Source organism: Vigna umbellata, chromosome 1, assembly GCF_029865625.1.
Source record: "Vigna umbellata cultivar VRB3 chromosome 1, Vumbellata_1.0, whole genome shotgun sequence".
Taxonomy (NCBI): Eukaryota; Viridiplantae; Streptophyta; class Magnoliopsida; order Fabales; family Fabaceae; genus Vigna; species Vigna umbellata.
The window spans coordinates 93,225,177-93,238,923 of NC_142165.1; the positions used below are offsets into that span (position 1 = coordinate 93,225,177).

Consider the following 13,747-nt stretch of genomic DNA (forward strand, 5'->3'; position numbering starts at 1 on the left):
GTTAGTGATAATCGATTATTTGAGTCCGTTACAGGGTTTTTCAAAAGTGATAATCGATTATCCTGAGGAATAATCGATTATTCCAGAAACTTTGGCAGTTCTCATCAGAACCAGTGATAATCGATTATTTGGAGTAATAATCGATTATTCCAGACCAACAAGGTTTTCAGAAAAGCTCAGGATAATCGATTATAGCTTCTAATAATCGATTAAATGCGTAACAGTTCTGAAAGTACAAGTTTTTCTAAGTATTACATGTTTAAAGCCTTTCCTAATACATTTATTATCTACAAAGTGCTTTTAAAACAATTAGAATAGTCTATCTTGTTGCAGCATCATCAAAATCATTTATCTTCAAATTTACCAATGCTCCTCATTGGTAACAATACGCCACTGCTCCAATCCTCTTCAGAATTTGATAAGGTCCAACATACTTAGGAGAAAGCTTCTTTGGACGAAGTATTCTTCCCACCCCAGTGATTGGATTCAACCTCAGAAACACGTGATCTCCAGCAGCAAATTCTAAGGGTCTTCTTCTTTTATCGGCATACGATTTCTGCCTGCTTTGGGAAGTCTTCAAACGCTCTTGGATCAGTTTCACTTTCTCTGTTGTTTGTTGGATTAATTCTGGTCCAGTGACTGCAGTTTCACCTTCTTGGAACCAACACAAAGGAGTTCTACACTTTCTTCCATAAAGAGCTTCAAACGGTGCCATTCCTATGCTTGCTTGATAACTGTTATTATAAGTGAATTCCACAAGCGGCAGAACCTCATCCCATACTCCCATATGATCTATAACGCAGGTCCTCAACAAGTCTTCAAGAGTTTGGATGGTTCGTTCAGATTGGCCATCCGTCTGAGGGTGATATGCAGAACTCATTTGAAGTTTGCTTCCCAATTCTCCTTGCAATGACTGCCAAAAACGAGATGTGAATCTCGTGTCTCTATCTGATATAATGCTTGAGGGAACTCCATGCAACCGAACAATCTCTTTGACGTACAGCTTGGCCAAATTTGTCATGGACATCCTTAAATTAACAGCCAGGAAATGGGCGCTCTTAGTCAATCTATCCACAATTACCCAAATTGAATCATGGTTTCGGACTGTACGTGGCAGATGAGTCACGAAATCCATAGAGATGCTATCCCACTTCCATTCTGGAATTTCCAATGGCTGCAGCAATCCTCCCGGTCTTTGATGTTCAGCTTTGGCTCTTTGACAAGTTAAGCAAGAGGACACAAAACGTGCAATGTCACTCTTCATACCAGGCCACCAGAATGACAAACGAAGGTCCTGATACATCTTAGTCATGCCAGGGTGCATGCTAAGACGGCTGTGATGTGCTTCCTCCAATATGATTTTCTTCAGTTCGCCATCATTAGGGACACACGTCCTTCCCCGGTAACGCAACATACCGTTTGTTCCTGCATTGAAATCCTTATCTTTATTCAAACCGAGCTCGCCCAATATCTTCACCAGCTCTTCATCCTCACGTTGTTTCTTCCAGATTCGGTCAAATACATCACTGGAAATTCTGAGATTACAGCATCTGATAACGTCCGTTCCCAAGTCAAACTGCAATCTTAGATCTCTAAAGCTTTCCACCAAATTCATCTCCTTTACCATCATTGCAGAGACCCTTACAGCTTTCCTACTCAATGCATCAGCCACCACATTTGCTTTTCCAGGATGATACAACAGTTCGAATTCATAATCCTTCAAGAATTCAAGCCACCTCCTTTGCCTCATATTCAATTCCTTTTGATCAAAGAGGTACTTGAGACTCTTGTGATCACTAAACACTTGAAACGTTGCACCATACAAATAATGTCTCCAGATTTTTAAAGCAAACACGACTCCTGCCAGCTCCAAGTCGTGTGTGGGGTAATTCTTTTCATGGATTTTCAGCTGCCTGGAAGCATAAGCCACTGCCCTCCTCTCCTGCATCAGTACACAGCCCAAACCTTGATATGATGCATCACAATACACTTCAAAAGGTTTGGCTGTATCTGGAATGACCAACATAGGAGCGCTTGTTAATTTCTTCTTTAATTCCTGGAAGCTCTCCTCACATTTATCTGTCCAAGCAAACGGCTGGTCCTTCCTGGTGAGGTAAGTCAGAGGGGCTACTATCTTGGAAAATCCTTCAATAAATCTCCTATAATAGCCCGCGAGTCCCACAAAGCTTCTAACTTCCGTGACTGAACGTGGACTCTCCCAATCCAGCACTGCCTTCACCTTGGCTGGATCCACTGCAATACCACCAGCAGAAACAACGTGCCCCAAGAATTGGATCTCATTCATCCAAAATTCACACTTTGAACGTTTGGCATACAACTCTTTCTCCCTCAACACGCTCAAGACGATCCTCAAATGTTCTTCATGTTCGTCAAAGCTCTTGGAGTAAATGAGGATGTCATCAATAAATACCACAACAAACTTATCCAGGTACGGTCTAAAAATTCTGTTCATATAATCCATGAAGATTGCAGGTGCGTTTGTCACTCCAAAGGGCATCACCACATACTCATAATGGCCATAACGAGACCGAAATGCAGTCTTCTGAATGTCCTCCTCTTTCACTCTAATTTGATGATAGCCCGAACGTAAATCAATCTTAGAAAATACACAGGCACCATGCAACTGGTCCAGCAGGTCATCAATCCTTGGAAGAGGATACTTGTTCTTGATGGTTAGCTTATTAAGTTGTCTATAATCAATGCATAGCCGTGAGCTGCCATCCTTCTTCTTTACCAACAATACAGGCGCTCCCCAAGGAGAAGCACTTGGACGGATGAACCTCTTGTCCATTAATTCTTCAATTTGCTTCTTGAGTTCCACTAATTCAGCTGGTGCCATTCTGAAAGGTTGGACCGAGATGGGTGCAGCAGTGGTTACCAGATCGATTGTGAATTCTACCTCACGAATAGGAGGTAGACCAGGGACTTCATCCGGAAAAACATCTGGAAACTCATTTACTACTGTTCGTCCTCTGCTGCCATCATTGTTGGACGAACTCTCTACCCCATTATCTTCATACGTCATTATCAGAAAACAGCTTGCTCCCTCCATGATATCCTCCTTCAATTGACCGAGAGTGAGAGACAATTCTTCTTCTTCTTCATTGGGAAAAACCAACTCCTTCTTCCCGCAATCAATGAGGATCCGATTGGTAGCCAACCAATCCATCCCCAAAATTACTTCTAAGTCTTGCAGGGGTAAACAAATAAGATTGACCTTATATCTACGCCCCTCAACTTCTATAGGACATCTTACACAAACTGTAGATGTCTTAATCCCACCAGCTGCTGGGGTTGACACCACCAGATCAAACTGTAATTCACTCTCTTTTATTCCCAGTTTCTCAACACACGCCTTCGAGATGAAGGAATGAGTTGCCCCCGAGTCATACAGTACACAGCAAGGCTTTCCATATAACATGCAAGTGCTGGTGATGAGTGTACCTGAACTAGCAGCTTCAGCACCAGTAATAGCATAAACTCTTCCTGTGGCTTGTGCACGTCCACCTCTCCCTTGTTGCGCTCTTCCAGCATTTGGCGGCCTCATTGCCGCACGTCCTCCCATATTGCACTCGTTCTCCAAATGTCCATTCTGCCGGCAACGAGTACAATATTTTCCTCCTGACAATTGTGGACAAGCCCACCGAAAATGCGGTCCTCCACACTGATAACAAGTTAAGTTTCTCGGCTGTCCAGATTGGCCTACAGTGACCACGGCTTGGGATCCACTTGCATGAGATGGCTGATTTGGACGAGAGTAAGGTAGTCTCCTTTGAACAGAACCTCCCCTGGACATTATTGGTCCTCTATTCACTTGTTGTTGCTTCTTATGCTTCTCCGCCTCTGCCATGTTCTTCTCCAACACCTTTGCCCTCTCAACCATGGCAGGAAAAGTTCGTATGCACAAGCTGGAAATCATAACCTTCAAATCACTTCTTAGACCGTTCTCGAATTTCCTGCACTGCCACTCTTCACTGGTGGCCATTGTATTGAACCGAACAAGGTGCTTGAACTTGTTGGTATACTCAGAAACGGACATACTGCCTTGAACGAGCTGTAAAAATTCAACCTCTTTGGCAAAACGTACGCTGTCAGGGAAGTATTCTTCATAAAACTTGTTTCTGAAAACTTCCCAAGTAATAGGTTGTTGGGCATCCGTTAGAATGGCCCTAGCACTCGCCCACCAGTGGCTCGCCTCTCCTGTCAACAAGTATTCAGTGTATGCCAAACGGTTCTCATCCGGACACCTCTTGGCATTGAAAATTCTCTCCATATCCCTTAGCCATTGGTCCGCCTCATCAGGAAGACATTTGCCACTGAACTTGGCAGGATGGTGCTGCAAGAAGCTTTCCAAACTCCATTCTGCATGGGGTGCAGCATTAGAGGAGGAGGCTCCTGGTGTGCCTCGGCCAGCTGCCAAGATGTCCATTAGTTGTCTTTGCGTTGCTTCTGAGTGAACACGAGAAGCCTCCATACTTTGCATTGCTTCCTGGTTTTGCCTCATCAAGGCAGCGTTCTGCTCAACCAAAGTTGTGTTTTGTTGTTGAAGCCTGTCTATGACTGCCTCCAACACACGGGCACTAATTGGTGCATCAGATTCATTCGGCTGAGGTGGGGGAGGAAGTCTAGGAGCCATTCGTTTTCTGGATCAGAGAAAACGTACGTTAGCTATGTTCAAGAGTTAAAAATTAATAACTCATCAAACACATATCAAGCACACAACGAAAAGCACAGTGCACTCATACCCTATATGTCCTTAAAAGAACAAAACTGCTCTGATACCAATAAATGTAACATCCCAATAAATAGTAATCACCATTAATCAGAACTAATCACATTTACAGTAAATACAGTACAGTCTTAATATTTACAGTAGCTGCTCAAAAAGAAAACAGCACGCACAGCAATTTACATCAACTGCTCACACATATTAAAACTGAATATGCAGCACTTAACAGCATTCCGAATTCAAAATAAATACAGAAACCAGTTCTGATTTACTATTCTGCATAACTATATACAGAAATGTCAAAATACAGTACAGAAAAGTGACTAAAGCTACTACAGAAACGCGCCTCTACTGCTCAGCTTTAACTTCAACTTCCACAAGGTTGACATCCTCCAAATTTTCTTCTTCCAGCATGGTTTCAAGGGATGCATCACCATCTGCTCACATCCACAACGGATGATCATTGCATTGACAAGACGGACATACAGAACAGTAGACAACACAAGGAAATTTGCAAGGGTAAGCTTAGGTAATTTAATTCAATACAACCAACATAATTTAACATATAAAATCAGTCATACAATTCATACAATATTAAACACATATCCACGCATACAGTAACTCATCCAAATTCTCATAATTAAAGACTGTCCGGACTGTATGATCCATGTATCTACAGGCGTTCTTGCACCCGGGTGATGTAGTAACTGGGATGCCCTCAACAGCTGCCACCCGAGGTTAACCCTATCAGTCCAAAGTACTCAATAGGACTAGGGTCTCCTGCCATTCCCACGCATGACCTACTCCCCTCTACTTGAGGATGAGCACTCACGGAATATCAGGATGAACAACCATCAGCAGCTTTACCATGGTCATACTACACTACTTCTCATATTCACATCATGGAGACGTTCCTCCTTGGAACGCTCATTCACAATCCAAATCTCATAATTCCATTCAAATCACCATTTGTACATATTCACAATTTCTCTTATTCAGATTTGCATCCTGTATTCCACTCTCTTAATTTAAATACAAGTTACTCTTTAATAGATCACAACGACTGTATTACAGTGCACTGTAGCCTCGTTTCTGAACAAAAGAAACGAATCTGTATCCATTTACGTGAGTTAAGAACACTTAAGAATTTATTTGAGATTGAATCAAGAAGATCTGAATAATACTTAGAATAATTCTAAGTATAATACTGGAGATTGAATAAAAAGGATAATTATAATTTAGATATATTTCAATAGATAACCAGAATATGAAAGAAATTCAGATATGAACACTGTCATTAAAAAAAACCGAACGTTAAATAAGAATTTGAACAAACACCATATACGTTCGCTCACGAATCCAGGATAGGACGAGCGTTCAGTTATAAAACCGAACACTACTTAGGACGAACGCCAGTCAATGACCGAGCACCAAATAGAACTAACGCGCATGGAAATGAACGCGCATGGGAACGAACGTTCAGTGTCAGACCGAACGCTAACTAGAACGAACGCTCAATCTAAGATCGAGAGTTCCTTTGGGCGAACGCTCAATATAATACTAAGCGCCACTTATGACGAACGCTGGTGGACAAAACCGAGCGTACTAATACCCTTCAATTAAATTTTTAAATGGTTGGACACGCTAAGTTGAGCCGAACGCTCAAACTTAACTCTGCACACAAATAACGCTCGTTCTCGATCCCAATCCTCTCCAAATGAAAGAATTCTTACTCTAAGTTATTGTCCAGTGAAACCGAACGGTATAAGACCGTTCGATGACGAGCGTACACCATCAATCAGAGAAGACCAGACTTTCCAGATTTTAAAACACGAGAATTTCACAGTTTTACATATGATTCATAACTTAGAATTTATCTTTAACATAACTCTCATACATTCCAAAATTCCTATTATCAATCCATAAATACAGAGTCTTCCATCTTCCAGTTTCAAACATATCATATCAACATACAGTTCAAATCAAAATCATTCCAAATTATGCAGAATCAATCACATTACAACTCATACATTTCATTCACTGCATAATTTCATACAACATTTCTGATATACATCCATTTCAATTCTGCTTCATCACGCATATTCAAAATTCGCATAATGCATACATTTCAGACATCCATCACAATTCATTACTGTCATACAGATCAAACATATATTAAATTAAATTACTAAAGCTTCCCTTACCTGGTCTAACACTGCACTTCCAAATGCTTAGAATTTATCTCGACCACTCACGGCTTCCTATCCAGAATTCACTCAACCACTTCCACTTATCTAATACACCAAAATCATTAACAGATCAGACTTCTAACTTACACATGCAACCCAAAAATCTTGGTTTGCATGAACTAAAACAGACAAGTGCAGGGACGAGAACTTACCAGTTCAGTTCTCAGTTTGGTTCGGATCAGAATAACGCTCACGGTGCAGTGAAGGCGTCTACGGTCTCTGAAATTAGATCAGAGGAGTTGATAGTAAGGTATTTTAGAGAGAAGATGAAAGAGTGCAGAGAAAATGCAGAGAAGAGGGAAGATCAGAATTCGTGAGGAAGAAGAAGATTGCATGAAAGGAAGAGAAGAGTTTTCAGAGAAATTATTTTCTCTCCCTCGTCAAACGGTTGAGCAGTTACTCACTGCCACCTGGTTTCCACTACAGCTTTTAGAAGCTTCCAAAGTGACATATGGCATTCAGTGCATGCAGAGAGAAAGAGAGTGGAATTTTGACGTGGCAAGGTGAATTAAAACAGTGATCAGAGAATAGATTAGTGTTTATTAATTTATCAGGTTCTCACACTTCTCACACATTCTAATTTACAAGTTCATATTTATTTATGGACATTTTAATTTAAAGACAAGATATCCAACTAACTATTTAATGTAAAGAGACAAAGACTCACTTACCAATGAAATAAATATCCAGGAGTTATTTCTTGCTAAGATGCTTATTACTCATATTTAAAATTCTACTAAATGTTTACTGCTTTAATCCTTTTAATTTAATTTAATGACAGTAGACAGGGCGCCAAAAATTGGCGGATCACGTTGGCAAACCATGACGTTTTTAGGGTTTAGCAGCTGATAATTAGGGTTTTACCGCCCATCCAATTCAAGAAGAGTGTTACAATGTCTGAAGCAGAAGCAGAGGCAGGTTCCATGGCTTCTGTGGTTGCTTCCCTATCCAAAAGCTTCTATCAGGTGCCTCTGCCTGCGGTTCCTCCAATGCTGGATTGCATTATGGTGTCTACTGGTTTGTCTCCCTTGTCACTCTTCGCTTCCCTTCTCAATGATTTCCCTCGAACTCTCAAGGTACCACTAATTCTTCTCATGCATTTAACCTCTATTTCTCTCACTTATTTTGTTGTTCACATTTCTGTTTTATTTGATGAATTTTAACAGGATCTTATCAAGGAAGGTGATGATCTTGATGCTGATAAACGCCCCTACCTTGTGTCGCTGGTGGGCGCGTTTTGCCATCTTTTGAAGAAAACGGGTGAGTTACCAATTAACCATTTTGTCTAATGCCTTTTTTTTTTGTTTATTCTTTTTATCTTGAACGTTTAGATTATGTTTTCAAATTTTGTATGTGTTTTGCTCTGTTTTTGGTCTGGAAGTCGAAAGTAGGAGGCTATGCTGAATGGAGCATTTGCGGCTGTCACATTACCCTTCATATTCTTCTATCTAATATATTTCTTTACAGGGACTGGTTGTGATGCTGTAGGATTGTTTGTGCGGAGATGTTTTCTTCCTTTAGCTAAGGTGCTACGACCCTTGCAGCTTGACTTACTTAATCAGGTATTATTAGAGAAGTAGGCAAACAATTTTGTTTTATTTGTAATTATTGGAGAACTTTTAACTAATTTTGTTTTTTGTGGTTTGCATTTATCGTTCTTGGATGTGTGCATCATTTTGATGACAGATCACAGAATCGTTAATCGGCGTAGTGATTGAAACTTGCACGTGGGAAATTCTTGAAGAAAATTTGGTGCCAATTTTCTTAAAATCAGTTGGTCTTTCCATGGGTATGCTTCATAATGATGATTTGGACTTTTATGAATGGAGTACCGATTCATCTCATCAAGACTTGAATGATGTCATGATTGATCCACTGATGGATAAGGAGGTGTTTCTGTGTCGGTCAAATAGTTTCGAATTGTCAACATCATGCAATGTTCTGTCTGTAATTCTGGAAGCTGCCCTTCAGTACATGCTAACAGATACAATCTCTAAATCAGTGGAAAGAAAAGGGTGCATTGAGGATAATTTTGTTCAAGTTTTGATTTGGGAACTATGCAATTTGATTGAACGGATGCTTTTACATAGTCCCGAGCACAGGTCTTGTGCAGTGGGCCTGCTGCTTCCTATCATTGTTAAAGCATTACCTGCCATTTACTCATTTGAAATCTCAATTCATGGGCAGAGACATGAGTTTTCTCGGTAATGTTCATCTGATTTGTATGCATTTTTCATCTGTTTATATATGTATCTTGTATATTAATATTAATGGTTTTCAGGGACTATTTCTTCATCAAAATATGGAGCTGCTGCAGAACACTGTTTTCAATTGGACCTTTAGAGAGAAGAGAGGCATATAATATTCTATCATTGTATTTCTCTTTTTCCTGGTCCATAGAAGAATGTGAACGTGATGATCGTGATACAGTCGTTATAACTGAAGAATTTGACATAAGAGCAGAAAAAGAGTTCTGGAATGAAATAAAAATAGGGCTGGTACTCAAGCACTGTTTCATGATTTTCTGTGGGTTTATTTAACTTGTCATTGTTTGCTTACTTAGGAATCAAACTAAATCTGATCAGGTTGACAAGGAGAGTATAGTGAGGAAACAGAGTTTACATGTATTGAAGATGGCTCTCAATATACAAGGAGGAACAGATTCTGTGCCTAGCATTTCAAAAAAGAATACAAATGAAAAGCATCATGGTGTGACAAAGAGGGAAAAATGGGCTTACAAGGAAGCCAAGTCACTTGGCGTTGGTAACCTTTTGATGATACACGACCTGATTATTAACAACAAGCAGTATTGGGACGCATTTGTGCTTTTGTATGAAATGCTCGAAGAATATGGTACTCATTTAGTTGAAGCAGCCTGGAATCATCAGGTGTTTAGTCATGTGTTCAAATCTTTTTATCATGTTTATCTTTGTTGAAATTATATAGGTTAGGGTATTGGTGGGGGGAATGAGAGAACAGATTCAGATGAAACAACATAGTATTGATATCTAGTGTGAAGCAATTTCTTACTGCCTATGAATCACAATTCACTTCTTCTATTTATACTAATACACAACTTCTAATCTTAATTGAATATTGAAATGAATCATAATGTATGGTAAAATATGAAAGATATTGATAGGTAACAACTCCGACAGAGACAACAAGAACACCCAAAGGGAAAGAAAGAGTATGAAAAATGTTATTACGTGCTGTGAAAAAGAAAAGACGAGTGAACGAATACACAGAGCAAAATGGTCTGACACTTTCAGACTCACCTTCCCACTCTCTCTGCCACCAAGGCAAAAACCGTTGCACCCAATCATTGGGAAAGATCTTGTGGTCCCCATTTTATGGGTTTCCACTTCTTTTATAAACATTATGCATATGCCTATCATGCCCTTCTCCTCTTTCATCTTTATCAACACCTTCCCCTTTAAAAACCATCTTGTCCTCAAGGTGGAAGTCAAGAAAGGATTCCTTCATTTTGCATAGGGATTCCCATGAATTTCACATTCTGGCTGATTTTTCCACTTCACTAAAACTTCCAGTGATCTCTCTTCATCTCCCCTGATTGCTAACACTTCCTCTAGTTCCACCTGTAACTCGAATTCTTCATTCACATAAGCAGGTAATGGTTGGACTTCTGTTGCAGTCGAAATAGTAGGTTTCAACAAAGATACATGAAAAACTGAATGTTCTTTGCTACCTTTTGGAAGTTTCAATCTATATGCCACCTCCCTATTTTTTCTGTAAATTTTTAAGGTCCATAAAATCTAGGGCTCAGTTTCTGATTAACCCTTTTTGCCAACTTCTTCAACTTGTATGGTTGAATCTTTAAGTACACCACATCTCCCACTTCATAACTTACTTTCCTTCTATGCTTGTGGATGGTTGTTTCATGCAGTTTTGGGCTTGAGCCAACTGGTCCTTCAATATGCTTAACATTTCATTCCTATCTCTGTTCATCCAAGCAACTTCTTCTATAGGAGTGGCTGAGCTATCTCCTCTAATCAAAGGAGGATGTTCCTTTCCATACAATATACATGTTATGCCTTTGTTCCTCAGAGTCATGTGTTGTACATTAATTTATTAACAATTCCTTTTTATATGGCTTTGGAGGTCCAGAGACCCTTAGTAGTTGAAGTGAATTTAGTGTATTCTGGAGTATAAATCTGTGAAGATATTGTTGTTTGCAAGGCATTATGTTTAAAATTTTCAGGATCAAATAATCTTAGCACACATTTTTATTTGATCTGTTTCCAAATGTATGCTCTGTTGCATGCCTTTTTGACCACATGGCGCTCTCAGTGCATATCACTGATATTTTGGTTTCGGATTTTAGTGCTTGCAGAATCAATGGATGATATGCTAAATTAATTGTTTCATACAGGTGTCTTTGTTGCTTCAATTCTCGGGATCATACCTCAATGTTGGAAGCAATTTCAGTAAAATTCAATTTCAATTTGAAATGTGTGGCGAGCCTTTTGATTGGCTATCTATTTTGTGGGATCGAGGCCTTCATCATGACAATCCTCAAGGTTAGAGTGTTCATGATTATGTTCTAGTTTGAATAAACTTGTTTTTTTAATTTTATTACTGTTAGAAAAACTGTGTGCTTTTATTGAATTGATAACGCTTTGAGTTTGTTCTCCATTTATGTTTGGGCTTGACACAGGGAAAACGAATAGGAGAAGGAACAAGACAGTACTTAGTAGATGGTGAAGCATTAGACTCAATAGATGGTGGAGTGTTAGTGGGACTTAATTTTGGGAGAATGAGGTTTTCTGTTAAGAATGAATTATAATGAGCTTTACCTTCGAATTTAGGTTGAATATATTGTATATTTTCATCAATGGTGACATCATGAGATACAAGGAATTGTTTTGTTGGAGGTTGTTAACATCTGTATCCCTTTTGGGTAGGTGAGTAACTGACAAATATGCATTTAATAGCCTGAGGATCTATTTTACCTCTATGATCAGATGAACATAAAAAAATGATATGCAACCATAAACTTAAGGTACAAGATGATCTGATGTCCTACAGTCCGAGAAAAATTTTGAGGGAAGTTGAATGAGACTATTATTATTTAGTGTTTTCGAGGATGACAATTGACCAAATATGTACTGTAAGGACAACTTCTTTCCAATACTGTTTTGGTACATTTTTATTGAGAAGAGAGGCTCGCTTTATGTTTATAAGATTTCTGATTTTTGTTCTGCCAACCTCATTTTTGTTGTGGGTGTTCACACAACAAGATTAATGAATTATCCCTTGTTAATTGAAGATGGAGGACAATGTTTTGTTGAAAAAGTCTTTGACATTATTTGAACAAATTCTTTTAATGATTGTCTCAAATTGGTTTTTAATCATTTGGATGAAGTTTTTGGAAACTTGGCTCACTTCACTTTTTTGTTTGAAGAGAAATACCCATGACACTCAAGTGCAGTCATCAATGAATATGACAAACCAATGAGCCCCATATAAGTTAGGAATTCTAGAGGGTCCCCATGAGTCACTCTGTATTAATGCAAAGAGAACAATCATTTTTTAATTTCTAGAGGGAGAGTCAACAAGCCTGTGCTTTGCAAATTCATAAGTATCACAATGAAACATTTGTTTATAAACTTTTTGGAATAAATTAGGAAACATAATTTCTAGGGTACTGAATGATGGATGACCTAAACAAAGGTGGTATAACCAATTTTTTTTTGTATATTGGAGAGTTGTATCTTATATCAAAGACAAAGGAATTTGACTCTTAGTACTGTGCATCCTGTTTGCGTCCAGTAGAAGGTAGAGTCCATTGTCTTCCTTAGGAAGTCCAATCGCCTTCTTCATTCCCTGATCCTAGAATTGGTAGGTTGTAGGATTAACAAGCACCAAATAGTTTATCTGTTTTAAGCTTGTGACCAGAAATCAAATTGGCAGATAATTTGGTCACATGCAAAACATCCTTCAGAGATAAGTTTTGGTTTATCATAATATCTCCTTTTCCAGCAACTGTAATGAAAATTCCATCTGCAAGTGAAATTCTTTTGTTGCTTGGACAGGGTCTATAAGATATAAACCCAGTACATGATTTCGTTTTAAGTATGACAATGAAGGCCTGGAAGGAATACAGTGGAAGAAATGATGGGTTGTGGTGTTGCAGCAATGCAGGATGCACAAATAAATACAGCAAAAGAAAGAGAGGGGTGTGGTTTTGGTGCAATGCAGGTTGTACATGAGATTATGCTGGCTCTCAAGGATTTTAGAGTGCTAATACCATGTCAAGAAAACTGTTGATGATATTATTAATTGCAGACGTCATTTGCTCGTAAATTGAACACAGGGACATAATAATTGAAAATCTTCATTTATGATGGATATAATCAATCCCTACAATTCAGGATCAATGATCCCGTGCATTAAGTATAAATTGTACTGTCAGCCCATTACTCCTTCTAGTTATCCTCCTAATTATAAATGTAACTACATCTCCTAATTTTGTAATTAAAACTGTACAAGGAAATAGTAATTGCAACATAAATTAAGGGATTCTAATACACATTAAAGTTAGGATACACTTGAGATTAAAAACTGATAAAAATATATTCTTGAGGGCTTAACAGATCCCTCTCATTATCTTCTATATATATTGAAAAGCAAGAGTACATGGAGCACCAAGAGTTTGCACTAGACCTCTAGGTACAGAACTAGGTACTACTCATTACTGGTCTAGCAGACTAGCCTTAATGATGAT

General features: G+C 38.9%; 1 protein-coding gene and 1 long non-coding RNA gene across 4 annotated transcripts in view; one reads left to right on the forward strand and one right to left on the reverse strand.

Annotated features, from left to right (window-relative positions):
* Positions 1 to 5,124: 5,124 nt before the first annotated feature.
* On the reverse strand, positions 5,125 to 7,194 carry LOC148206832 (uncharacterized). The gene is made up of 3 exons (XR_015786518.1): positions 7,152 to 7,194; positions 6,955 to 7,044; positions 5,125 to 5,187 (listed from the first exon to the last, which is right to left on the reverse strand). It is a non-coding gene; the product is annotated as an uncharacterized LOC148206832 (long non-coding RNA).
* Positions 7,195 to 7,753: 559 nt separating this feature from the next.
* Positions 7,754 to 13,747, forward strand: part of LOC124824463 (tRNA/rRNA methyltransferase (SpoU) family protein) — a 55,580-nt gene continuing 49,586 nt past the window's right edge. The window contains exons 1-7 of one of the 3 annotated variants that reach the window (XM_088104808.1): positions 7,754 to 8,075; positions 8,166 to 8,259; positions 8,467 to 8,561; positions 8,686 to 9,203; positions 9,281 to 9,497; positions 9,585 to 9,887; positions 11,393 to 11,540. In XM_088104808.1, coding sequence (XP_087960934.1) covers positions 7,893 to 8,075; positions 8,166 to 8,259; positions 8,467 to 8,561; positions 8,686 to 9,203; positions 9,281 to 9,497; positions 9,585 to 9,887; positions 11,393 to 11,540 — 1,558 coding nt within the window. In that variant the 5' untranslated portion in view covers positions 7,754 to 7,892. The remainder of the gene's footprint in view (positions 8,076 to 8,165; positions 8,260 to 8,466; positions 8,562 to 8,685; positions 9,204 to 9,280; positions 9,498 to 9,584; positions 9,888 to 11,392; positions 11,541 to 13,747) is intronic. The other 2 variants (XM_088104807.1, XM_088104806.1) reach the window with 2 other exon arrangements.